The following is a 23,882-nucleotide window of genomic DNA, read 5'->3' as shown; positions in this document are numbered from 1 at the left end:
GCTGATGAGAGAGAAGCTTGCCCAGGTGACGTGAAGCCGGAGTGAAGAAAGAGTCTTCCCAAATTGAGCCTAGCGCTTTAGGCATCCTCAAACACCAACACCGGTAGTGAACTTCACAACACAAGCCTATCTCCAAGCCGACACCGTGTAACGAGTACGAGAATGATGGCAGCATTGTCTCCCTCGAGCTCGCCTCGTCTACCAAGCCCGCCCCCAATCGCAGAAGACCAGATAGGACCGAAGTCACCAACAGGCGCCCAAGCCGAACAACAGGCCAAGCTGTTCAGCATAGTAGACCATGGCGCGTCTAGGAGGATACGACCGGGAACAAAGGCGGAGGATATGACTGAAGGCCCTCCTCTGGTGGACTTGACAGAAGTACGTTAGCGATCTGGGAAGGCTGAACTCTGAAGGAACCGCCGCAACACAACATCATAGCAGATTAAGGAGCTCCAAGCTGATACGATTTTCTAGATAGACTCCGCCTTCCAGCTGACCGAGCACCTCAAAGCCCTCCACAATGTCCTCACGCATCCGATAGGCACAAACACTACAATTCCCATCGACAAGACCATGGCTACGCGGCTCGCCCACCCCCCGGAGGGCGTCGATAAGTCGCTGTGGCTCTACGAACTCTGCCGCTTCCTCACGCAGAAAGCAAACTCGATCATCATCGCCCTCTTCTCCGACAGCCCGCCCTGCTCCTCCCACACCTGCCCCGAGATGCGCGCCTCGGAATGGCAATATCTCTGCGCGGTTCACGACCCACCCAAGTCGTGCTGCGCAATCGACTACTGCTGCCATACACTCGACTGGGCCGCTAATACGCTCACATCGCCCAAACACTTCCCATCGCGGTTGGCGCTTGGGACTGAGGCTAGCACGGCGCATCAGCAGGTGCGACAGCTTACCAATATATTTAGAAGGGTCTACCGCATCTTTGCACACGCGTGGTTCCAGCACCGAGAGGTGTTCTGGAAAGTTGAGAGCCGGACAGGCCTCTATATCTTCTTCAAGACGGTCTGCGACGTCTACAGCTTGATTCCAGAGGATAACTTTACCATTCCGCCGGACGCGGAAGGAGTGGAGTCGACGTCCACGGCGGCGCCAAGCACGGTTGCGTCAATATACGTGCGGGACGATGAGAACAGGGTCGTGGACGAAGAGAAGCTAGAGCCGCCTGCTTCGGAAAAGGAAACGCAACCCGGAAACACTACAAAGCGCATGCACAGACACACCCCGTCGGTCGGTGTGACGGTCGTTTCAACCGTTGTTGAGGAGAACGAGGATGAGGAAGAGAACCCAACAGCACAGAGACAAGCGGCCGCAGAACCGAAATCGGAACCAGATAACCGCCCCGTACCTGAGGAGCTAGAGCCAGGAGAGGAGCAAATCGAGCCGCCGACCCCCATGACGGCAATCGAAGCCTCGGGAGATCAAGACCAAGATCCTGCAGAGCCCGAAAACAAGGTGCAGCTTGCCCCAACGCCAGAACCCGAGCCAGAGGTCGTTGAAAACCCTGCCGCGGAGGCGGAACAGCAACCGCTGTCCGAGACGGCAGATCCGCTGCCGAAAGCGGAAGAACACGATGAGAGTGGGGTCGCAGACGCGGAACAAGCGCCTGTCGCACCAGTGGCGGCGGAAGCGGAGGACGAGAAGGGAGAGAAGGCCGAGGTCGTGGCAACGACAGTGGAGCATGTGGAGACGAAAGATGAGGCGGCTGAGGTGAAGACAGACGATGTGTGAGCTGTTCCTATTGCCCTCTTGGGATGGGGACATGTAATAGTATTACCGGGATGCTTGGTAGATGCAATGCTGTTACTAGGGATTCTAAGGTTGTGGCGCTTGAGCGCTTGATGAACATTCTTCGGAGCCTTTGATACCACGTCAAGTCAGCTTCTGGTATATAGAATGTTTTGTATAAGTACGGCATTGTTTGAGGGCTGATCACATCTTGTCTAGTCTAATGCGCGTTAGGCGTTTTTGTGTAATATGATGAGATTGTGATTCTAATCCACGCGTCCCCTTGTGTAATGTCCTGAATATACGCTTCTTCCCTGTAATTTTGAGTATTTTAGCATGATATGCTAGCAGGTCAGTATCCCAAGGCTGGAGAGGTAGGGTCATATCGTTAGTCTAGAGTTCTGAGGCAAAGTTTCCAAGAATACAGCATAATCAAACTCATTCATACCCTACAAACAGCGAAGTAGTGTATCCGTGGAATGTCCAGCTTCGCCTCCAGGGCATCCACTCTTAGCTGGAAACCAACTCCTTGAGCATGGAACAACAGCGCTAGTCTTACCATTCCCAGCGCTATGTTGCGCAATGCAAGAAGATTCGAATTGTCCTTAGAGCGGTGAAGAGTGTTCTCAGGCTCAGGTGTTCACATGCTGCACTTCCTGGTGCACAACACCACTTCGCAACATGCAGTACCGTTGCGTCATCCATGGATAGCGGATCAGCACCCATCCTTCCCGACCCCACTCTCCCCAGACTCGCTAAGCAGCGCAGCTGTGGACTCAGTGACTTCCGTTCTCAATCCGATTGCAGCAGGTTGCCACGTGCCATCCGCGAACCAGGGACCTCGCATCGATCGTCATCGCTCACGCGTTGCAAGCTACGTGGACAGTGCCACAGTGCCGTGCTGCGGGCGTGCGTTGCATGAGTGTGTCTGCGGGTGAAACCACGACGTTCTTCTTACGGGAAGTCGAGGCTGGCTTTACTCCATTAATCAAAGTTCTGGAGATGACTGCTGCTGCCGCTTGGCGTGATTGGCCGTCGACTTTAACCTTTCACAGTGGTGCTGAGGGGGACGGTCGGATTGGCTCGCCGCGGCGGGACAGCAGTTCGCCGTGCCGATGATCGGTGAGAGGGGCAGCGGAGGTTGCAGGGCGGCTGCGACGTGAGGCTGAAAGCGGATGGCGAGAGGGCTGCTGCGGGCTTTTCTGGCGTCGACCGACGGCTCGCACAATTGCTTCTTCTGGGCTGGGGCGCCGGTGCGGTGGTCTGCTGGGATGAGGCGCGCCAGGAGGCTGGAGGCGGGTCCCTGGGTTTGGGATGATGAGGTGGAGCTGCGTGTTGCGTCTTGGATGGATGAAGAAGGTGGACAAGGCCGTGATGCAGGGGAGCGCAGAGACTTTGGCGGACGCGAGCGCACGATGCAGCCGGGGGCGCGAGGGTGCTGCATGTTGCGCATGACGACGTCGGCGAGGTGCCTGGCGCTGCCGGATGAGGTGTTGCTCATGCTGTCTGGTGTGAGGTGTGCAGTAGCTGGCAAGTGCGGCTTCGACGTTCCGATGTGCCATCAACGCTCCATCAACTGCGGCTTGCCGTCTTGAGGCCAGTGGAGGCTACTGGAAGCGGTGCTGATGGAGCACGCTGGCGGAGCTGGGCTAGTTGGATGTTCCGCTGGGGTGTTGATTTATGGCTTTATCTGATCCTACATGCTTCCACCACCAGAGCCAGGATCGGAGGCGTAACGCAGCATTCAGCTCTCGTCCATGGCGCCCTCTCTCATTCTTGAGACGCCGTAGATTGCACGGGGCAGCGTCACGGAACTCGAAAATCATGTCGTCTGCAGCCAGGAGCAGGCAAGAGTTTTCTCGAGGTCGAGGATTCGCTGACAGACCGTGGCCTGGTCGCCCTCACGCTCGCTTTGGCGACGTCGCAGACGCCACACCAGCTTGCAGCCTCTGACAGCACCCCGGCCCGCAGGGAAGTCTGGGGTAAGAATGCCTGATTGGGCTGGGCAAAACGCCCTGCTGCTGGTAACGGGCCGGACTGGTAGGGGATCCGGTGTGTGGGCCAATTGCTGAGGGAAACACGCGCTGGTGTGACTGTCAGTTCAGACGCCGATGCAGATGCCGATGCTCGAGGCCCGAGGTGCTTTTGTTCGAGAACGAGAACCAGAACGCCTGGTCTGGCGGCTGGGGGAGCGGATTGCGGATGGGCGACCGCATGCCGGCAGCCGGGAGACATGCAGACTGCTCCTTTGTGACATGGAGAGGGGATGGACAGTCCATGGTGCCTCGTCGACGACGCCGTGCTCAAGGCCTGCAGCCCTGCAGGTGCAGGGTGCTTGGTGAGGGCGCTCAGGGCAGGAGAGCGGAGAGGTTGCAGCACGGCCATGCGAGGCGATATTGAGCTTCCTCGAGTTACGAGAAGCGTTGACAAAGCCCCCACGCGCGGCGACTTCTACTCTGAGGGGCCGCCAAGTCACGTGTAAGCCTTGTAGTGCTTCGCAGAATAGACAGCGCCTCGCTAAACTATGCATGCTGCGGACGCGCCAACAGGGTCGGTACCATCACTGCCCTATATTTCTACACCATACCATCAGATAATGCTGATAATTTTGGGGCGTATTCTTCTGTGGAGCGAAAAGCTACTCATGGCGTCTGAAAGCTTTTTCCTTGCTCTGTGTAGGAAAGATTTGGAAGTGTTTTCTGCAGTTCGGTTCGCCTTTGCCACCCGCCTGCCTCTCTTATTCCGCACACATGACATGAGCAACAGACTACCAGCTCCCCTCCATCGACGGTGCGAAACGCCCCCACGCCAATGCTCGTGACCTTGCTCACGCTTCTCCGCACTGGCCTCGTGTGGCTGCTCTGGGCTTCAACGGCAGACGCGGCACGGCTCACGAGAGACGACGCCGTTTGGTGGCCTTCTGCCTCTGCCTCCGCCCTTTTTTTGCGCCTGCTGAGGGGTGCGTCGAAAAGCTGTTCTTCGCATCGAGACACCGCAGAAGCGTGCAGGCCAGACTGTGCCTCTGCTCTACCCTTCGGCATACCCCAGACGGCGATCGCAGTGAGCAGTTATCGCGGCTGCGGCGGAGATCCCAAGCGCTGCAATAAATCGCAGGTCAGACTGCGCGCCGCCGCCTATATCCCGCAGCCTTGAGAAGGCCGCTGCCCCCATCCTTCTCGCCCTCTGTCTGCTGAATCCCACGCTCTTGGCCACCGCGAGCTCCCACGACGCTGCCACGCCTCGAGTGCCCTCGAACACTCTTCGCGGCGACGCCCATCATCCCGCTCTCCCCAGGCCGACGCCCGTGTCGCTGCAGGTCATCTAGCACCTTACGGAGCACTCCGCGACCCAAACCCCTCCACGCCCTACACCACCACACGCTTCCCTGACTATCCCGTGATCTCCGCTGCCATCGCCCCGGGGTGTTTGACAGCGTCTCGACTCGAGTTCCATCTGCTGCTGTGCAACCGCCGGACCACATACCTGGAGGATGCTCGCCGACGTCCGATAGCCTCAACCCCAAGACGACTGCAATCCCACTGCCCGCGACTCGTAAGCATTGCACGCGACCGCTTCCGCGCGAACACACCACAGGGAGCCCTCGGTGAGGTTACCTAGTCCTCGACCGGCTGCGACTCGGCGCATTGACGACCTACCATGACGGCGCAAATTCTTTCCATGCATACATCGCACGCGTCGGATTTTGGAAAGATGGACTCGATGCTCCCCCAGAAGATGGACACCTCCCAGGTCGAGCCGCCGACGCCCTCGTCGCCTGGCGAGAACCGCGGCCGCCGGCGCAACAGGGAGGATGGCGGAGACATCATGGACGGTGACAATGGCGAAGACGGCGGCGAGGCCGGTGGCTCCTCGAGGAAGCGCAGGAGGAGCCGCAAAGGCCTGGACAAGAAGTTTGAGTGCCCACACGAAGGCTGTGGAAAGAGCTATTCGAGGGCAGAGCATTTATACCGCCACCAGCTTAACCGTAAGTCTCTCTCCTTCCTTTTAGCAGACTTTACCCCCAGAAGTAAAGTGGATAGCAGGCCGGCGGCAGGCTTCAAGAGCCGCTCTCAGGGCAGCATATGTCTCGGGGAGGCGAGATGCTTCCCGCCGTTCGCGTGGAAAACACGTCTAACCTAGTTTCACAGACAATCCAAAGCAGATCTACCACTGCGACTTTCCGGAGTGCCACCGCTCCTTCGTCCGCCAGGACCTGTGTGCCCGCCACAAGGAGAGACACACGGCGCGAGGCTCGCAGCTGCTGCGCAAGGACACATTCATGCACAATATCAACCCCATTGTGACGGCCGCTATGGCGCCGAAGAACCAGCCAGGGCACCTTGGCAAGATGGTGAAGACCTCCCCCACGGCAAGAAGCCCCCTGAGGGATTTTAGGGCTCCCACTGACGCCCTGCAGATGCAGCAGGGACCACCGGATCGATCCTTCGCGATGCAGTCTCCTGCGTCTGCCGTGCCCAGCTCAGGCACTGCGGGTTCCGAGATCTCCCCGCCGCTGGACCCGACGCTGCACTCTCCAGCCTCTGATATAGCCGCGCGGCAGGTGCACAATCCCTTGAACCGCGCGCGGAGTGACGACAACTACCGTGGGCCTGATGCCAAGCCCTACGATATGGCCTCTCGCCCCCCCGGGACGTTTGGGCCGCCTCATCCACGGCAGTCGAGCTTTGGGTCCTTCAACAACGTCCGGCCTCAGGTCTCGCCGCATATGAGCAATGGGACCAACTTCTCGCGGCCCGATTTGCGGACCCAGACGTCGAACTTGACGTCTTACGGCTCGAACTCGCCATACAACTCGGCCACCACGCCCGCACAGTCTTACCCCACGTCGGCACCCGCCAACAGTTCGTACCCGTCACAGTCACCCTCGGGATACCAGACGCAGCAGAGCTTTCCACCGTTCTCCTCTCTGCCACCTCCAGAGTACGCAACTATGACCCAAGCTCCAGCGGCACGTGACCATGACACTTCGTCCTACAACGGCACCTCTGGGCCGACCCCAATGAGCGGAATGGAGAACACGGCCTCCGGAGACACGAGGATGAATGGCGTCTCTGAAGCGCAGTTCGTGGAGAACTTAACACCGTCGTATGCCATGCCCGTGTTTGGCGGCGACGGATACAGCCGCTCTCCTTTTGCCATGGCGGACGACTTCGCGGCGTGGCTGTTCAACGATTCCAACTCCTTCGGTGGTCCTGGCAACTCTCCGATGGGATATCCCGCTGGCGGCGGTGGTGTTGGAAACGCAATGGGCGGTTCGTCTCAGATTGGCCTGCAAGCACCGTACTTCAACTACGATCCCGTAGTAAGCGGTTACTATAACCAACCTGCACCTCCGCAGCATCCGATGGCTGTCAACAGTATTCTGGACACTAGCCTGCCAGAATCAGCGCTCTCGGAGGACAAGAGACAACAGTTGTTGGATCTTATCATGGGCCGATTCAACGAAACGGATCATGCGCCTGTCAAGAAGCAGAAAGACGAGATTTGCGATGGCAACAAAGACGACGACAATCATGTTCTCAGCCTGAACATGATGCAAACCTACATTGGCTCATTCTGGATTCACTTCCATCCGCAGCTGCCGATTTTGCATCGACCTACATTCAATGCGGCATCTTGCCCTGATCTCTTGCTGTTAGCCATGATGTCCTTGGGTGCGTCGTGCTTAGACAAGACCTACGGACATGAAAAAGCGCAAGCGTGCTCTCAGCTATCAAACTTCTTAGCGTGGCACTTGCGCTGGGAGATATTCGTAAGCATCAGATATCTACCGCTCCCTGTACTTTGACTGACTTTTGTCTGCAGATGGACGCAGATTTCCGCCCGCCAGCCAAGCTGTGGGTGTTCCAGGCACTTTTGTTACTTGAGATGTTCGAAAAGATGTACTCGACACGTCCGCTACATGAGAGAGCACATATACATCATGCCACCACGCTTACGCTGATGCGGAGAGGCTCTTCGTTAATTGGAAGGTCGGCCATGGATTCACCACCCAGCGTCAAGGACGCAAAGGTCGGGGTGAATGGCAGCTATCCTTCCGGGAGTCATACTCCAGACGAATGGTGGAACCATTGGATCACTAATGAGGCCACAAGACGAGCCGCATTTGCTGCCTTCGTCATGGACTCGATTCATGCAACTATGGTAAGTCGAATCCCTAATAGAGAGAGTAAGAGCCTTCACTAATCGAGCCAGTTTGGTCATTCCGCCGTTATGGTTGCTCACGAGATGCGGTTGCCACTGCCCTGTGATGAAGCACTTTGGTCTGCGACGAGCAGCTCAGAGGTTGGACGAGTAGAAGCCAGCCTCCACTCGAACGGCATCAAGCCCGTCACATTCCTAGACGGGTTGAAGAAGACGCTGAACGGAACTAGCGTGCGGACTAACAGTTTCGGAAGGACGATCCTCATGGCGGGTTTGTTGTCCGTCTCTTGGCATATGAACCAACGAGACCTTCAAGTCAGCAGCCTAGGTGTATCCCAGGCACTAGGCGGCCGCGACAAATGGCGAGGCTCCCTCACTCGAGCATTCGACTTCTGGAAACAGGACTTCGACACCTCCCTCGCAGGGCACAAAGACGGACCCAATGCATACCAGTCCTACCACCATTACGACGAGGACAACGTCTTTGAGAGTCGCACAGTTCTCCACCACATGGCTCACATGGCAATGCATGTCGATATCGTGGACTGCCAGATCTACGCTGGTGCCACAAGGTTACTAGGCCGATCCATAACGCCTCAAGACTACAACGGCGCTCAGCGGCGCATGAAGGAGACATGGGCGCCAACAGCTCGTGCCCGTGACGCGACATTCTACGCGCTCCAGTTCCTCTCCAAAGTCCTCGTGCCGGACGAAAGCAGCCACACCGCGTCGTCCACCGGTACGCTCCCGTTCGACTACAACGCTCGCGACGACTGTCTTCTGAATCGCCCCTGGGTGCTGTACTTCGCGACCCTCATTGTGTGGAGCTACGGCTACGCGCTCGACGGGCCGATCAAATCGGCGTATCGGTTGCCAACGCACGAAGACAAGGTGCGCGATATGCAGATCTTCCTACGCAGAGCTCTGCGCGATGTCCGGGCGCCAGATGATTTGGCTAAGATGCAGAACCGAAATGCGTGCTTGGGTCTACTCGTGCTTATGCGCGACATGTTCCGCAAGACGCGGTGGGAGTTGCTGCATGAGGCGAGCAATTTACTGACCAAGTGTATTGATATGCTCGTTCCGGGAGCGGGTATGTAAAAAGAAGGATTGGGTGCAGCGGAGGTGGGTAATCGATTTGTTAACTGGAGTTGGGTGTTCTGTTCTGTTGTACACTACTCATGTCTCTTTTATCTTTGGGAATGGTCGCGTATGTGGCGAGGATGATGCTTTTGCAGTCCGGAGGGGGTCTATGGTTGATGAAGAGCACGCGGGCAATGACGTGGATGTGGAAACACCTGTGAATGTTTGAAAGGTGGATTGTCTGAAATGGGAGGGTGCCGGTCTTTTCTGAGTGGTTTTATGAACTATACCCCACAACGCGAGGGTGGTGAGCGATATTTCTGTGTCCAATTTAGGGGGGTATATTTTTGAACTAAAAATATGAAGATGAGTGTATATAAAAAGCTGCTGCAGAGTTAAGCTGGGTTTGGACTGGTTGTGACTCGTGTTTGCTTGATGTCTGTGTGATTAAACCGTGACATGTCGAAGCCTATTAACTTTCCTTGCTACGGTCAGCTTCTAGTACGAAAGAACTGTAAATATCTTTCTTCCGAGACTAGCTGCGAGTTAAGTCAACTATACCAGTCAACAATCAGGAGAATTTGGATCATTCAGCTCACTCGAGTTCGTAGAAGCCTATCCTATTGTTCGTCTTTATCCGTTCGGGTTTGAATATCTCAGTTTCCAGCACCTTGAAAGATCGATCTTCTAATCACAGTATCCCGCCTAGCTAGTCCGTCGTATGCGTAAAGCTGAGCTCCGTAAAAACGCTGTATTGACCTTGCAGACTGTTCGATCCTCTCTGACCCAGCTGTCAGCCATTCAATTCTGTTTGTCCACTAGGGCCGGCGCAGCTGCATTCCTGTGTTCTTCCCCCTAGTTATGGCCAAAGCAGCACCCTCGTGGCTTTCGAACCTTCTATCTCTCAATTTACCTGTATTGTAGCTGATATACGGAGGCCTGCAGGTAGGATCCGGTCGACTTCTCGTTCTTCTCGTCAAGCCCCTTTGGTAACTTTATAAAGATAGGTCTACGCCGGTCGAGGCAGATGTTTACTGTGTATGGTTTGCGTGGAAAGAGGTCTGTTGGCTCTGTTCCCACTGTCGCTTCTGAGTCTTTGTTGCCAGCTGGTTATAATTTATTTCCTCGGTCTTTCCAAGGAGTAGACTGGATTGTGTGGTCTGGTCAACAAGGCAGGCCAGCGATAAGTGATCCCCCTTTTTGGTAGCTCCAGCCAATGCAATGTGTCTCCTTCGACTTTGCAGATGGTCTTGCTTTCTATGAGTAGTGTATTCTTTCGGGTTTCCCTTTAGTCTACCGTCCGATACTATCACCAGAACTATTCCCCGGGCCCTGAGCCGTCCCGAGATGACGGATTAACACAATCTGCTTCGCAGACTTCTCATTGTTGCCCAGTGGTATCTGGGGGTCCTCCTCCCCTAATTCCCAGCTCGCGCGACAGTTGAGAGGTTGTATCGATGGGTGTGGAGCAAAGGTGGTGCCGATGTCTTGAATGTTGTGGATGAAGCTTTCGCGGATATCCAGCGACTCTCCGGTGTTGTTGTCTCTATCCCCAGCTAGCCCGATTATTGTGAGTTCTTGTGTTGATGGATGAGGAGCGAAAGCGGTGCCGCAGGCCCTATAAAATAGAGGAAGCTCTCACTAACGCCCAGTGGACCCCAGATGCTGCCGTCCTCTGTTTTCCAGCTGTCCCAACGACCTTGAGTTCTTGTATCGATGTATGAGGAGGAAAGGAGGTTTTGGTGGCCCCAGGGTGATGGAGGTACGCTCGCTGATGTCCAGCGATCCCCGGACGTTGTTTTCTTCTGTTTCTAGCTGGCTCAACGATCTTCGGTTCTTGTACTAATGGATGAGGAGGAAAGGAGGTGTCGGCGGCAGCTGGGGAGCTTCTTGTGTGGATGTGTCGCCGCTGTTCTGGCCTATACCCGTTTGTCGTGGATGTTTGTCTTGTGGATGAGAAGTTCTTCTCGGCGGTCTTCCTATTGTAGACCCAAGAGTATCTGGATAAGCTGCGCGTTTAGCATCGTAAGTACAGCCACAAGAGCAATGGATTGAGATCTCTCTTGCGTTAGAGAAGCTGAATCGTCCCCCCCACGACGAGAGGACGTTGGCATCTGCCGGCTCTCCACGCACCCTGTACCATACGGAATTTATGGATCGTGCGGATCGAGGCGCTAGCTGCCGCGCCATGTCCAAGGGTCGTTGGTGTGGAGAGTGACAGGCATCCGTCGTGGGGGTAGCCGACGGAGGGACAAGCTTGAGCTCCTCCAACTCATGCGGAGAACAGGATGAACACTTCGAGACTCTGAGCGTAGACGCATCTCTGGAGACAGTGAAGCTGCACGCATCCATTCTGCACTGTCGTTTGAAGCTGTAGACAGGGCGCGATGCTTCAGGATGTCTCATATTGACGTGCATCTATCCGAGCACCCCGCCGTGCCCGCCTTGCCTTAGTCCCCCGCTTCAACTCTCCACCCTCTCCCTCATCCACCATCGTCAGAGCTTACACAACCTCGATACACCGCGCGTCCTTGAGTGTCTGGCTGAAGACAAGAGTCCCTCTTTGTCAGGAGTTAGCCTTAAGGGGCTGTTCGCGCACGATCCTCGGATTCAAAGCTTCTTGACCGTGACAACTACGTCCTCCTCCGACAGCAACAACTCATCTTTGCAGCCGTCATCTTCAAAGCTTCCGCGACAACAAGACTCTGCGCCTTCCTTGCTGTCTCGCCCTAGACAAGAACCTCTCCTCATAAGCGGACAAGCTTGAGGGGCCGTCAGCACGCAGTTCCCTGTCGTGAGCTTCCTCGCGCTGAAGACATCTCTCTCTCAACACCAGCAACTTCATCCCGCTGGCTAGCATCACCTCTTCAAGCTCGCCGACACTCTGACCACCCGAAACACCTCTCCTTGGTTTACGTAAGACTTCCCGGGCATCAGATAGTCTATCTCTCGCTCAGCGCCTCGAGGATTATCAGCTCCTGCGAACTTCATTCGAGCCGCGCCTAACGGCACGACGTCTCCTTATATCTGTTTCCTCGAGCCACACTGTGATCTTCGGACTTGGATAGCACGCCTTGTCTATTGAGACACGTCTTGGATAGCATATCATGACTTTTTGACACCGCAGGTATTGCGATCAACACTGGTAAGTTGACAAGCGCATCATCTCACAGCTCTTTCCACTCATTTAGTTTCTTTGACTGGAGTGCTGACGATGTCTTACAGAGATTCGGCTTCCAGAAACGACGCCTACGATTCAAATAACACTTGTCTCGGTTGGGCGCATCTCTCCTATTACACCCTCACATCCACAAAATACAATCCCATAATTCTCTTCGAAGTCCGCTAGCCTGAGCAATAAAGGAACAATGTCTCAATCAATGCTTGCATCCGCTACGTGGACCCGCCCTCTAACCCTACGCCCGGCGACACTCCCTCTCTCCATGGTCAGCGCTCAAGGCCGCTCTTTCTCACAAGTCAATCGTCTCCAAGGCAAAGAGTGGAGAAATGGTACGAGTAAGGGGTACATCTACAAGCCAAAGGATCTGATCGAGCCCAAATGGGATGAACTCCAGAAGATGATGAAGTGGCGGAGCTTGGCGTATAAGGAGTATTTCCAGGGTCTCTTTGGCAGCTCCAACCCGTTGATGGCAAAGCGAGAATGGTACCAATGGGTCAAAGCGACCCCGGACCGGAACATGAGAGACGAGATAAAGGCAAAAGAATTGGAAACCCTCCACCGCGAGGTCCAGGAAGCTGTCCGATTCGTTGAAGAGTTTGCTAACAACTATTCCAACCTATGCTCTCAAATCGCGCTCAAAAAGGTGGTCGAAGTGCTCAGTGGTAATGCTACTGGACAGGCACTCTTCGATGAGGATCATAAGGAAGGCGACCCCGTTCTAGAGGCTGAATTAGAGAGTCGGGTTCGAAGGTTCGTGGATGAGATGCTCAAGGCCGGGCGAGTTGCTGATGAGACGGGCGAACCCATGATGGGACCCAAATTTGAGCCGGTTTCCGAGCTTCGTAGACAATCACGAGAGAGGTACGGAAGCACCTTCAAGGAGCCGGAAGAGCTGGCAGAATACAAGAAGAAGTACTCTGATCTGATGGCTCCGGAAAAGGAGAAAGCGGAACCAACGGACCGTGTCTACGATCCGATATCTCAGCGGATGGTACCTGCGGCTGGGGGGGTGGGAAAGAGGGTGAAGGCCCCCGGAGAGGATGAACTGGCAGAGAGGGAGGTATGTAAAATCTCGAGGGTGGAAATTGAGAGATAAGAAATGCTAATTTTGACATACAGGAGGCGAAGAAGAAGGACCCCAACGAGGGCGAAGAGGGCGACAAAAATAAGGTTCGTTCGAATAATATATGCGCCAATACGCAGCATGATGACTACATGCTGCAAATTGAGCGCATGAAAAAGACATTAACATCCTGGACGAACTGGAAAACTGGAATGTCCGAGGCTTGTTCCTCGGCGCCAGCCAAAGCTAAAAATGACACAGTTCAAAGGCCATCACTAACGCAGTTCAACAGGGAGACTGAGATTGCGGGGAGTGGCCCCCGGGTGTTGGGGCGGGGGGAAGAGAGAGGAGGGGTGAATAGTGATCTGTGGGGGGTGGGTGGGCTGGCGAGGGGGAGCAATGGGAATCATGAAAAAAAACTGTACGATTTGACGAGAGACGTGAAGAATACGACGGACATTCCACAAACCCAAGGTAGCAGTTCCTGCTCGTCATCTCCCTCCGTGAATTCTGTTCCTAGTGCTTTGTCTTCTGAACCAGCAGCGCAGATTGGAGCTGTGTCTGCTGGTAAAGATACTGTGCTTGCAGATTCTGGGAGTCCCTCGATACCGAAATCGATTTCCAATTATGCTACCAAGGCCGCCGAGATATCCAAGGCCCTGGATACGCTGTCCTCGATGCAAAGAGACCAAGACAATGCTGGGGAGTCGGTCGCTTCGGTACCCCAATCCATCACCGATTTCAATGCCAAAATAGCCGAACTAAAGCGGGCTCTGGAGACCCTAGACCCCGTGCTCAGGCAGTCAAACAACAATTTACCTTCACCTGATTTAGACCCTCCGAAACCATCGCCGTTGCCAGCACCCCGATTACAGTCTGCTTTGGACCGAATAGCCTCAACACCGAAATCGAGGCCCAATATCTCAGAAAGTGAGGAATCTCTTGGTGCAGCGGCTGCACAGTCCAGGGGTCCCCCCGACTCAATACAGCATAAGCAGACAGTCAGTGTAGAGGACCCGATTTCGAGGCCTCCGACCTCTGACACAGAACCTCAACCCAAGATCGTTTACAAAGTCCTGGCCTACGACTCCGGCAACGACATCCTAACCACCTCCATCACCACAACGCCACCTCGACCCGGCTACCAGGAGTCCTCCCTCAGCTTGCCCGATGCGTTATCCATGCTCTCGAACCCGTCCAAATTCGTGCCTTATCTGCCTACAAATTTCGAGCCAGTCCTAGCCTCCGCGAATTTGCTTGTCCTACGCGAGACACCGGATATTGTGGCCCTCGAGGAGCCAATTGGGGACACTGGCAATGATATTGAGCCACCCCCGAACGTTCAGAAACAGGAACACCCGGATGTAAATCCCGTCGATGGCACAACCGCCCCGTTTCCAGAAGCCGCCGTCGGCAACTATGCGAGTCCGACTGGCTTCGTGAACTATAATCAGCTCTCGCCTGTTTCTGATGATCAGCCTCTCGATTCTGAGGCTGCTGCGCAGTTGAGGGGGAAAGGCCATGCGAATCAGCATGAAGAAGAAACTCACGAGAGAAATCGTGAGCGGTATGGAGGTGGACACCACCGTTATGGGAGAAGACGGCACGGGAGATGGCAGAGACGGGGACACGGTGGGGCCGCTTCAGTGACAAAGACGGCCATTTTGGGGGTCAGTGCTTGTTATATTGCCGGTGTGGTGGGAGAGGTTGTAGAGCCGCGGAGGTAAGGGATGGAGCCCATAAAGGGGCTTAGAAGGAGGTTTCTGGTGATATTTCACGTTCCCGCTATTAATGGTGGAACTTGTATGATTTGAGACGTGGGGTAGATCTCCAGCTCTGGGCAAGGGGTAATCTCGACTCTTTTATGTATTGGATACTGCGACAATGTAGATGAGGTGCTAGAACATTAGGTGTTGACACTTCTCTGCCACCCACTGACGAAAGTTGAAATGAGATGTAAAGTGCACACCGTCCGTCCTAAATCAAACTCGAGACTAAAAGATCGTAGCAACTTCTTTATTTTACTACCCTACACGACGGGGGTCTGTATCTAGATCGAAAAGGTAATGCGAAGGCTGGGGAGGTCCGAATCAAACCTAGAGCCTAGAGGCAATGTAATATCCGTGACCCGCGAAATTAGGCACGAGTCTTTTAACGTGATTTAGCACCTTTGTATCGCTGTTGGACATGCCCCGTATACTAATCTGAAGCCCAGAGGTAATGTATTAGACGTGAGTTTTCGTCATATTTTACACTACTTTGTCGCTGTCGGAGGAGCCTTGGAAGACCATCTGAATTTGGGCATAATGTAACGGTCGTGAAGCCGTAAATCAGGCGTGAGAATTCGGCACACTCGTTCAGCACTGTGGAGGTGCCCTGATAGTGTGTCTGAGATCCATATATAATGTAATATTTTTGAAGCGCTAAATCGGGTATGATGAGTATTATAGGATATTTTCGCCCTCGTCTACCACTGTTAGAAGTGCCCCGAAAGTCCGTCTAAGACATTTGTATGATGCAACGTTTGTGAAGCGCCAAATCGAGTGGGAGGATTATAGGTTACCTTTACACTCGTCTGTCACTGTCAGAGGTGCCCCGAAAGTCTGTCTGCAACTCATACATAACGTAACGTTCGTGAGGCGCCAAAGCGAGGGTGAGGATTCAGGATGTCTCCACACTTGTCTACCACTGTTAGAGATACCCTGGTTGTCTATTAGAGATAGTTACAGTGTAATGTAATGTTCGCGAAGCATAATATCGAGCATAAAGATTTAACGTTAATACTACGCCTGTTTGCCACCGTCCTGGGTCCTCTGGACGGCCATCAGAAAATACAAGGCAACGACACGTTCGTGAAGCGCCAAACGAGACGTCAGGATTTGACGAAGTTTGCGCCTTGGCTGATCACTGTGGGATGAGCGCTAAATAGCTAGTCGAAAACCGGAGGCCATGTTTCGTTCCGGGAGCACCAAATTAATCGTTAGGACTCAACGCTGGTCTCGGTCGTGGTATGCTGCTGCAGAAGCTGGACTATATCGTCATCGTGAAGTCGGAGGTGATAGTGAATTGGCAAGGCCAACATCAGATACGGGGAGTGGGGAGTGCTACGGTAGTTTTGTCAAATATAGGAATATTTAGGAATCTAGATGCCCGGTTGACAAAAGTCCACTACGCTGCCCCACTCTAGAATATCGAGCCCCGCTGTCCCACCTTTCTATTCGTCCCAGGTATTTGAGTTCTCATTCATCGTCCTCAACCAAGGCAGTTTTGGATGCGTTCGTGATTGCTACATTCTTTGGAATAGTATCTATATGGATAAATTTTCATTGTCCTTCAATCCGTTGTGGTCTAGGGGCTAGGATTTGCCGCTCTCATCGAGAGTCGTCACACTTGGTCAAGTGCCGGCAAGGCCCGGGTTCGATTCCCGGCGACGGAAGTAATTTTCGTGTTTTTTTTGCTCGTGGAGCAAGAGGTGAATGTAAGAAGTTCAGATGTATATAGGTTGGGTGGAGCTCTAGAGATATACTATTGTTCCTTTTTGACGTGGATAGGGGGCGGGAGAGACAAAGAAATTGGCTGCTGCTTGACCATGCTACTTTTCGATTGAGAGCATTACTACACTCTATATTCAGTGCTTTTAACCGGCTCTTGATGCACAGAACGACCCAGGAAGGAGTCGGTAATTGTATGCATTTGGAGGCATATTAGTGACTCTATTTCCGATTAAGTTAGGGCCGTATGGACGGCATATACTTTCCGGAGCGCAGGATACTGTAATCCTCGAAATGTCCAATACCTGGACTATTTCTAGTCCACGCCTTGCACCACAAAGAATCATCACTGCTGTGAGTGGAGGGTGCTTGCTTTTTTGTGTAGTAGGAATCCAAATTCAAGTCTTGCTTTTTGTCGATGACTTGCGTAGATGTGTATCACAATTGATCGCAACCTCTCATGAGATACCAATAGATTTCAAACTGTTAAGTACTCGTAAGAGATGCCACCAGACAGAGATATCGCAATCCAACCTTTTGGTCCTTTTAACCACCTCGAATGACTCACACAGCACGACCCCCATACACAAGTAAAGAAGTAGCAACTCGAAATAAGATAAATGGGACGAACCCCTTTGGTATCCTGACCTATCCAGCTATTCCTACCCTCCCAGTTCCACCACCCATAAGCCGTGAAGCCAACGCTCCACCTGTATAAGAGAAGAAAGAAAGTGAGCAGAGTGCTCATGGAAACAAGTAGCACAAAATACTTGCGCACTAAGAGGAGGCCAGTACATACCAGGTGCAGAAAACGCTCGGTACGCCGTTCGCCAGACTCCGGTGTCCCCAAACCAATAATCCAAATAAGCGCGCTTGAGTAAACACAGAACAAGGTAGACAGCAGGTTGTAGCCACAGAAAGCGTTGGTAGTGTTGTGAAGCTCTCTAGCCGAAGCCAGTTGAGATTCCATGAATGGCCGCTTTCCGACTCTCATCGGCACATTTGGTACAAAGGTGGCCTTCCACCCTGGAAACGCAAATCTTGAAACCCCGAGGATGAGGTGAGAGCAGAAAAGGGGAATAGAACAAACCTAAAGAATATCGTCGCTTCGCCATCGATCACCGCGCTCATCAAATCATCGACTCGTCAACATCCTACTACAAGCTGCCCCGGACGTTTCGTGGACAATACCCAGAATCGGAGATTCGTGTTTTGCTCATTCCAACGTAGAATAAGATGATAAAGGAAACCGTGCAGACGGCAGAGATTACCGCATTGCAGTCACGCTAAGAGTCAGCTTGGGATTCCGTTCGACTGCAATTGCTAGATCTTCGTCATTTTCGATTGGGTAGAACCGTTCTTCTCTCTCATCTCGGTACTCCACGACCAACTCTTCAGAACGACCCTCATCCGGCCTTTCCAGTGCCCTCCGTTCCTGCAGTTTTTTGTACAAGTCGTTGTATCGGAACGACTGTGGCATACGGATAACAACGCAGTTATCTTCTTCAAACCACACTTTAATTTTGAGTGCCGCGCTCGCCGACGTCGCCGAGTTCTGCGTCAGAGAGGACGTTTGGCGGAGCATTGGCGGTGCGAGATCCGATGTAGTTCGATAATGTTGCGGATTCTGAAGTTGCTGGCCCGACATAGACGCTTGGCCCCGTTGGTGGTTGGCCTGAGACGGATAGTTGGACGAATTGGGGTAGGCAGCTTGCGAATTTTGGGATGGAAGATGATCAGCGGAAGACTCCCGTGAAGCCCCTTGGGATGGATCGGAAGAGTGCTGCGAGCTTTGGGACATGCGGTACTCTTCTGCAGCAATTACATCTGGGTCGATCTCGTAGTCACCCTGGCGAGGAGCGAAGAATGTCTTGACTAGCGTCCCTTGTGTAATATGAGACCCTAGCTTAAGCAGATTCTTGATGTATTCGTCAAGATTCGCGCGGCGGCCGTTTGAGATATTGTCGGTAACGTAGGTGACTGGACCAGGCATGAAGGGCAGAGTTCGGTCGCCGGTGCCTGCTGTGCCGGCCTCCACTGGAAAGGCAGCAATCAGCTGGATTTGAAGGTCGTAGAAGTCCTGGTAGAGACGCTGCAGTTCCCAATGCCTCCCGTCTTCCATCTGGCACTCAATGATGAACCAGAAAATGTCGTCTGCGAAACAGTAACGAGGAACACACGCTTTGACGGGGGCTAGAAGGTTAGGATCGGAACCCCGATATTGCGGCTGGTTCTGATATGCGCTGGCGCTCCGAGAGTGTGATCCAGTCTAGAACCGTGGTCAGTTTTAACGGACAGGACATCTTAGACAAGCAACTTACCCCGGGAGTGACTTGGCCATTGCTGTCGTAGCCGGCTTGGTTCTTGCTTCCTAGACTCATTCGCTCCATTCCTTGTTGTAGCGACTGAGCGGAATTGGACTCGAGCTTCCCAAGCGGGATGCTGCCATTTTTGTAGTCAGCAGCCATCTTCTTCCACTCTTCAACCTTGGGTACTCCAGCCCTTTGAACGGCTTCCTGGGCATCGGGAACGGCTTGTCCGGTCGTCATATCTCGTATCTCGATGAAAGACACTGGGATCAAGCCGGGCCCTCCCAGGCGGGTAATGGGCTTCGCAACGAACCATTCCGGGTTGGATTGCGCAATGACGATGATGGCTTCCCCCTCCTTGGCCTCCAGCTCGTCGGGCCGCTCGGCTTTGAAGTCGTACATCACGATGCCATACACCATGGCCCCCACTCCCGCCCCCTTTCCCAGTGCCTTCGACATGCGCATCGGCTTCGGTCCGTCGTTCTCGGCGATGGCTGCGCCGGAAGCAGCAGGCGTCTTCTCGGCGTATCCGGAGTCGTGGCCCGCGCTGGGCTGGCTGGAGGGAATCGACTTGGTCGAGCTACCACTGTCCCGCACCGTCTTGCCAACCAGCTCGAAGTATGTCACAGGCACCAGGCCACGCGTGTTTTGCAGCGGGTTGCACGCCTCGTACCAATCGGGATCGTTCTCGCGGCCAACGACGTGCAGGAAGTCGCCCTGGGAGAAGCTCAGGTAGCCAGAACTCGGGCTCGAGTCGGGCGGCGTGTAGTCGTAGAGGGCTTTGATGACCTAGAGCGCCAGGCAGACATCAGCAGGAGTCGCAAGGCGCGACCTCGGGGCGCAAAGCGGGGCAGGCGGATTTTGCTGCAACTCACCTTCTTGGGCGGCACGATGGCGATTGCGTCCTTGGGTGGAATGGAGATGTGGTGCGGCTTGCTGTCGGCCTTGTCGCCCTTCATGGATCTTCGAAACTGCGGAGGACTCAGCACGCTGGCGCGGACGTGGGGGGGTTGGCTAGCGGGGGGCAGACATACCTTCACCATAGCGGTCCGGTGAGCGCGGAGTCGGCGGGCACTGCGACGGAATCAGGTCGGCGCGGTCTAGGGATGCTGCGCGATGCGTGGTGGTGTTGGAGAGGGCGAGAGGTGTGATGGAGGTCGAGTTGGGCGTGGTGAGGCGCGGCTGTGAGAGGCAGCCAGGATGAAAAGCTAAGATTGGCGTGCTTGGGCCGCAGAGGCAGGCCGCAGAGGCAGGCCGCGGTGGAAATGAACAGACGCCTGGACAGCGCGGACAAGGGCAGCGGACAGGACAGGCAGCGGATGCGCTGATGGGTGCTGGGTGCTGGGAAACGGCCTTCTCTGCACGGCGTAGTCGTCGACGGCGGCAGAAATGAACTGCGCCCGGCCCTTGCAGCCAACCCTTGAAAGCGCAGGCGGGATGCTGGGCAGCCGTTCGAGTGGCTGCAACGCACGGCGACTAGCCCAGCGGTGCTCTTTGTCTCTGCGCGCCGGAGCATGGACCCAGGACGTTGTGCCTGGATGGGGGCCATCTTGGCGGCCACGGCGGCGACGAGAGCTGGACGACTGGACGACTGGACGACTGCACCACTGGACGACTGCACCACTGGACGACTGCACCACTGCTGTCCGCGCCGGTACAAAGGTACCACGAGCGAACGTGGCCAGCGACGTCTGAAGAAGGCCGGCGATGGCGAGAGGGTGGCTAGCGGCGGTCAGTACCGAGTCACAGCGCGCAGCCGCGCCAGGTCGAACAGTAATGAGGGTATTTGCTTCTGCTATCTATGTAGCCGCTGTGTCAACACCATGTGGCGAGCAGCGCTTCCGCGTGCGACTCCCGGGAGCAACCACGCTGCCGGCAGGGAATCGACACGCTGCGACGCGCCAGCCTTGACGCGCGGGCGGGCAAGCCGTAAGCTGAGCCGGCAGGGCATGCTTGACACCCGTCCCGTTGCACCACGCGAGCCTGTCATCGCACCAAGACTGCCATCACCACCATGGATTAGACTCGTCCATGCTCCTTCAGCCCTAGCAGGCCCTCACAGAACTCAAAGCCAGCCTCCTGTCGCGTCCTCGACGAATCACCGCCACCCAAAGCCAACTCTTGCCTCTATTGGCCACCGCTCCCCAGCCTTTGTCCAACGCGCAAGCAAGAGAAGTGCGCCGACAGAGGCACCGCAGAAGCAGAGAATCGTCGCCGAGAAGAGAACAGATCGCCCAAACCCAACCACAGCCACCTAACCATGCAAACAAAAGGGGAATTATGCCAACGCCAGAGAGCAGAAAACGCATACCGTAGATTTGTCACTCGTGTCAATGCGAGGGTGCAACTGACCCACGTGGACGGCACTGAGCTTGGAAACATAGACCCGTCCGTTCGGTCCTCGTCGCCCGCATCAACTTAGAGACCCAGCCAGCCATCGGAGGAGCTCGGTCCCAGGGGCCTTCTTGCTTCGGGCATCAAGACACCTTGACCTCCCCCCAATAGTCGCACTGGTGGCGCAGCAGCGTAGAATCGGGTGTCAATCCCTGTCTACATCGCGTCCTCGGAGCCGAGAATGCCATCCCGAGACATGAAACGTTTTGGACGCGGCCGAGGAAGCTTCTGGCAACCCCACGATCCGGCCGGTGGAAGCCTGCCGAAACGAAGCTGCCGCTTGGCAGGCTCGGAAACAAGGCCAAATCGAGTCCAAGTAATGCAGTAGCAGCGGGCAGTAAGTAGTGAAGGCGGAGACGAAAGTAAAGCTGATAGTTGGAGCTGACCGTCGGGGGAAGACTTGTAAACTCGCTGAGTCGCCGCAGAGAGAATTCGTATCGAGATATGAACAAAATTGAAGGACGGTCGTAAAGGAAGAACAAAAGCACATGCGGCAAGGTGCATGACACCCTACCACGTCGTTTCAGACGGCTTATATTTGTCCTTTAATGTCTATTTTGGCGAATGCTTGGGCTCGCAGCTGGTCGAACATCATCCCAGCTTTGCCTGTCTGGAAACAGAGTCCTTCATTCATGTCCTGGATCAGGTGCTGGGCTTGCTTTTCGACGAGGAAATCGAGACAAGCACGATCGTTTTCAAACCCGAGTTCGAAAGAGAGGAAGCTTAACTTGACAAAGGGTTTATACCTAGCAGCCCGTCAGCAAAATGCATAGCAATCAAAACAGAGATAGAGAATGTGATACTAACGCTTTGCACATATTAGCGAGAGCAGCGACACGCTCGCGATCAACGAATTTGTCCATCAAATAGCCCCCCAGATTGGGATAGTCAATATATAGTCTGAAAAACCTATGGTAATTGCCCAAAGCCAGCGCAGAGCGGACTGCCAGTGCGTGCTTGACAGCGGGGTCGTTCTTGTCTGTAGGGGTTAAGTCTGCCAACATGTCGTTCATGTCGGTTCGGTTGCACGTGTGAATGAAATAGAGGATACGATAAGCCAGGAACTCCTCTGGGTGCCCTCCCAGGTTCTGCGAATACAGCGCCCGCAGCTGAGTCTGGCACTGGTTATACTCACCCAAATCCCCCTTTTCGAGAGCAATCCTGGCGTGTATTTCATACACATCAACGGTAAACGCGCTCCTGATGTGTTGGACAGTCAGGTCCTGCCGTAGAGACTTGAATTGGTCACAGATGTAGCCGTAGTTCTTCTCGTCTCGCCATTTCTGCTTCAGGAGTGCCAGAGTTTGCTCTAGTACGGGCAAAGAACGGACAGTTTCAGGCTTCGGGGGGGCAGTCAAACGAAAGTATCGTTTTTCCAATTCTTGGCATGTGCCAACCACCGGGCCAGACTTCAGTTCAGCGTCGGGATCGGTCCGTGGGGATGCCCAAGGAGGTGTGACGTCCGTGGAAATATTCCCGAATCGCTGCCTGCGCTTTTCCAACTCGGCTGGCGAGAACTTACAGTTGATGAAATTGTCTTTTTCCTTGTTCTTGCGCTGTTTCTTGTCGACACGATTGGCCTGGCCTTGATTGGCGTATGTGATGCGGTCTTCGAATATATTGCGGTTGTTAGTCTTCCTCCAAGGCGGTACCGAGTCGTCGGGGTGTTCCGTCAGCGATGCATCGGTAGACTTGCGTTTCTTGGAAGAGGGAGATAATGATAAGTTGTTAGTGTGTCCATTCAACGTGTCAGCGAGGTGTGACGCGAGGGTGGGCCACGCGTTCTGCTGCCCGTCTACACCTAGGGCCCTCCTCCTGTCTTGTAGCACGAATTGCTGGGGGAGAGGATGGTTCGCCCAGTCCACGTCGTCCATCATCCCCTTCTCAGCGACCGCGGTGATGACTTGTTTCAATTTTTCTTGGACTTCCTCTCGCGACACGCCTGCGACGTTGTTCTCTTGCGCGAACGCACGTTGCACATAATCACGGACTGCCTTGGACCAGTCGACTTTGTTCTTCGGGGTAGGTTGTGGTTGAGCCATCTGCGGCTGCAAGCGGCGTTCAGCGTGCATTTCTCCGGCAAGCGGGCGCGGCAGACTCACTGGAACGGGTCCGGGCTGGTTGAGGGTGCGTCTGGCGGGTACGGCGTTGAAGGCAGTGGTTGCGGTAGATGAATGCTGGGGCCACGACCCGGAGGATGTGGATAGCATTGCCGCAGAGAGCGATATGGGAGCGCTGTGGCTGTAACGTGATGGTACTGGGGGTCAGAAACACTGTGAGAGAAAGAAAGGAACAGGAGTAGCAGGTTGTGAAGAGTGGATGATGGTGGATGGGAGATGGAGGATGGAGGTTGCAGGAGAGACGGTGAGGCGGACGGCTGCGATTTGGAAGAAGGCGGCTAGTGCTTGGCGCATCACGTGGATCCTGTCACACAAGATTGGCGGGTCGCATCC

General features: G+C 54.6%; 9 protein-coding genes and 1 non-coding gene across 10 annotated transcripts; 5 read left to right on the top strand and 5 right to left on the bottom strand.

Moving 5' to 3' along the window:
• The first annotated feature begins 130 nt into the window (after nt 1–130).
• Nucleotides 131–2,007, top strand: BDZ99DRAFT_466600 (Mob1/phocein). Its single transcript, XM_033720816.1, has 2 exons — nt 131–378; nt 475–2,007. Exons 1-2 carry the CDS (start codon nt 163–165, stop codon nt 1,744–1,746), a joined length of 1,488 nt encoding a protein of 495 aa, XP_033572615.1. The 5' UTR covers nt 131–162; the 3' UTR covers nt 1,747–2,007.
• Nucleotides 2,008–2,731: 724 nt separating this feature from the next.
• On the bottom strand, nt 2,732–3,244 carry BDZ99DRAFT_524607 (uncharacterized protein; the record flags this gene model as incomplete). The annotated part of the gene is made up of 1 exon (XM_033725927.1): nt 2,732–3,244. One exon carries the CDS (start codon nt 3,242–3,244, stop codon nt 2,732–2,734), a length of 513 nt encoding a protein of 170 aa, XP_033572614.1.
• A 183-nt stretch (nt 3,245–3,427) lies between these two features.
• BDZ99DRAFT_108985 (uncharacterized protein) lies at nt 3,428–4,178 on the bottom strand. The gene has a single exon (XM_033712385.1). The coding sequence runs from the start codon at nt 4,126–4,128 to the stop codon at nt 3,550–3,552; it is 579 nt and encodes a 192-aa protein (XP_033572613.1). The 5' UTR covers nt 4,129–4,178; the 3' UTR covers nt 3,428–3,549.
• Nucleotides 4,179–4,940: 762 nt separating this feature from the next.
• Nucleotides 4,941–9,331, top strand: BDZ99DRAFT_511101 (uncharacterized protein). The gene is made up of 5 exons (XM_033724521.1): nt 4,941–5,728; nt 5,892–6,094; nt 6,161–7,516; nt 7,570–7,908; nt 7,960–9,331. Exons 1-5 carry the CDS (start codon nt 5,401–5,403, stop codon nt 9,007–9,009), a joined length of 3,276 nt encoding a protein of 1,091 aa, XP_033572612.1. The 5' UTR covers nt 4,941–5,400; the 3' UTR covers nt 9,010–9,331.
• Nucleotides 9,332–12,359: 3,028 nt separating this feature from the next.
• Nucleotides 12,360–14,962, top strand: BDZ99DRAFT_524605 (uncharacterized protein; the record flags this gene model as incomplete). Its single annotated transcript, XM_033725926.1, has 2 exons — nt 12,360–13,232; nt 13,292–14,962. The coding sequence occupies 2 exons, from the start codon at nt 12,360–12,362 to the stop codon at nt 14,960–14,962; spliced, it is 2,544 nt and encodes an 847-aa protein (XP_033572611.1).
• Nucleotides 14,963–16,572: 1,610 nt separating this feature from the next.
• On the top strand, nt 16,573–16,671 carry BDZ99DRAFT_t68. Its single transcript has one exon. It is a non-coding gene; the product is annotated as a tRNA-Glu (tRNA).
• Nucleotides 16,672–17,102: 431 nt separating this feature from the next.
• On the bottom strand, nt 17,103–17,856 carry BDZ99DRAFT_108889 (uncharacterized protein). Its single transcript, XM_033712384.1, has one exon. The coding sequence runs from the start codon at nt 17,718–17,720 to the stop codon at nt 17,205–17,207; it is 516 nt and encodes a 171-aa protein (XP_033572610.1). The 5' UTR covers nt 17,721–17,856; the 3' UTR covers nt 17,103–17,204.
• BDZ99DRAFT_108882 (scaffold protein Scd2) lies at nt 17,857–20,251 on the bottom strand. Its single transcript, XM_033712383.1, has 4 exons — nt 20,070–20,251; nt 19,911–20,006; nt 19,048–19,824; nt 17,857–18,995 (listed from the first exon to the last, which is right to left on the bottom strand). Exons 1-4 carry the CDS (start codon nt 20,076–20,078, stop codon nt 17,994–17,996), a joined length of 1,884 nt encoding a protein of 627 aa, XP_033572609.1. The 5' UTR covers nt 20,079–20,251; the 3' UTR covers nt 17,857–17,993.
• A 298-nt stretch (nt 20,252–20,549) lies between these two features.
• BDZ99DRAFT_540234 (uncharacterized protein) lies at nt 20,550–21,627 on the top strand (the record flags this gene model as incomplete). The annotated part of the gene is made up of 1 exon (XM_033726703.1): nt 20,550–21,627. One exon carries the CDS (start codon nt 20,550–20,552, stop codon nt 21,291–21,293), a length of 744 nt encoding a protein of 247 aa, XP_033572608.1. The 3' UTR covers nt 21,294–21,627.
• Nucleotides 21,628–23,773, bottom strand: BDZ99DRAFT_108864 (SAC3/GANP domain-containing protein). The gene is made up of 3 exons (XM_033712382.1): nt 23,532–23,773; nt 22,237–23,477; nt 21,628–22,175 (listed from the first exon to the last, which is right to left on the bottom strand). Exons 1-3 carry the CDS (start codon nt 23,637–23,639, stop codon nt 21,962–21,964), a joined length of 1,563 nt encoding a protein of 520 aa, XP_033572607.1. The 5' UTR covers nt 23,640–23,773; the 3' UTR covers nt 21,628–21,961.
• Between the last annotated feature and the right edge of the window lie 109 nt (nt 23,774–23,882).

This window comes from Mytilinidion resinicola (assembly GCF_010093595.1).
Source record: "Mytilinidion resinicola strain CBS 304.34 unplaced genomic scaffold BDZ99scaffold_18, whole genome shotgun sequence".
NCBI classification, from domain to species: Eukaryota; Fungi; Ascomycota; class Dothideomycetes; order Mytilinidiales; family Mytilinidiaceae; genus Mytilinidion; species Mytilinidion resinicola.
The sequence above is the reverse complement of the archived record's forward strand: the minus strand, read 5'-3'. Positions and strand labels throughout refer to the sequence as shown.

Excerpts from the sequence above, each read along its gene's own strand:
- BDZ99DRAFT_511101 (XM_033724521.1), top strand. The coding sequence starts at position 5,401 with ATGACGGCGCAAATTCTTTCCATGCATACATCGCACGCGTCGGATTTT. Across the intron at positions 5,729-5,891 it reads ATACCGCCACCAGCTTAACC|ACAATCCAAAGCAGATCTAC; the intron begins GTAAGTCTCTCT and ends CTAGTTTCACAG. Across the intron at positions 7,517-7,569 it reads ACTTGCGCTGGGAGATATTC|ATGGACGCAGATTTCCGCCC; the intron begins GTAAGCATCAGA and ends TTTTGTCTGCAG.
- BDZ99DRAFT_108882 (XM_033712383.1), bottom strand. Across the intron at positions 19,825-19,910 it reads CCATCGTGCCGCCCAAGAAG|GTCATCAAAGCCCTCTACGA; the intron begins GTGAGTTGCAGC and ends CTGGCGCTCTAG. Across the intron at positions 18,996-19,047 it reads ATGGCCAAGTCACTCCCGGG|ACTGGATCACACTCTCGGAG; the intron begins GTAAGTTGCTTG and ends CCACGGTTCTAG.
- BDZ99DRAFT_108985 (XM_033712385.1), bottom strand. The coding sequence starts at position 4,128 with ATGGCCGTGCTGCAACCTCTCCGCTCTCCTGCCCTGAGCGCCCTCACC.
- BDZ99DRAFT_108889 (XM_033712384.1), bottom strand. The coding sequence starts at position 17,720 with ATGAGAGTCGGAAAGCGGCCATTCATGGAATCTCAACTGGCTTCGGCT.
- BDZ99DRAFT_108864 (XM_033712382.1), bottom strand. The coding sequence starts at position 23,639 with ATGCTATCCACATCCTCCGGGTCGTGGCCCCAGCATTCATCTACCGCA. Across the intron at positions 23,478-23,531 it reads ACCAGCCCGGACCCGTTCCA|CCGCAGATGGCTCAACCACA; the intron begins GTGAGTCTGCCG and ends CGCCGCTTGCAG. Across the intron at positions 22,176-22,236 it reads CTCGCTAATATGTGCAAAGC|GTATAAACCCTTTGTCAAGT; the intron begins GTTAGTATCACA and ends ACGGGCTGCTAG.
- BDZ99DRAFT_466600 (XM_033720816.1), top strand. The coding sequence starts at position 163 with ATGATGGCAGCATTGTCTCCCTCGAGCTCGCCTCGTCTACCAAGCCCG. Across the intron at positions 379-474 it reads CTCTGGTGGACTTGACAGAA|ATAGACTCCGCCTTCCAGCT; the intron begins GTACGTTAGCGA and ends ACGATTTTCTAG.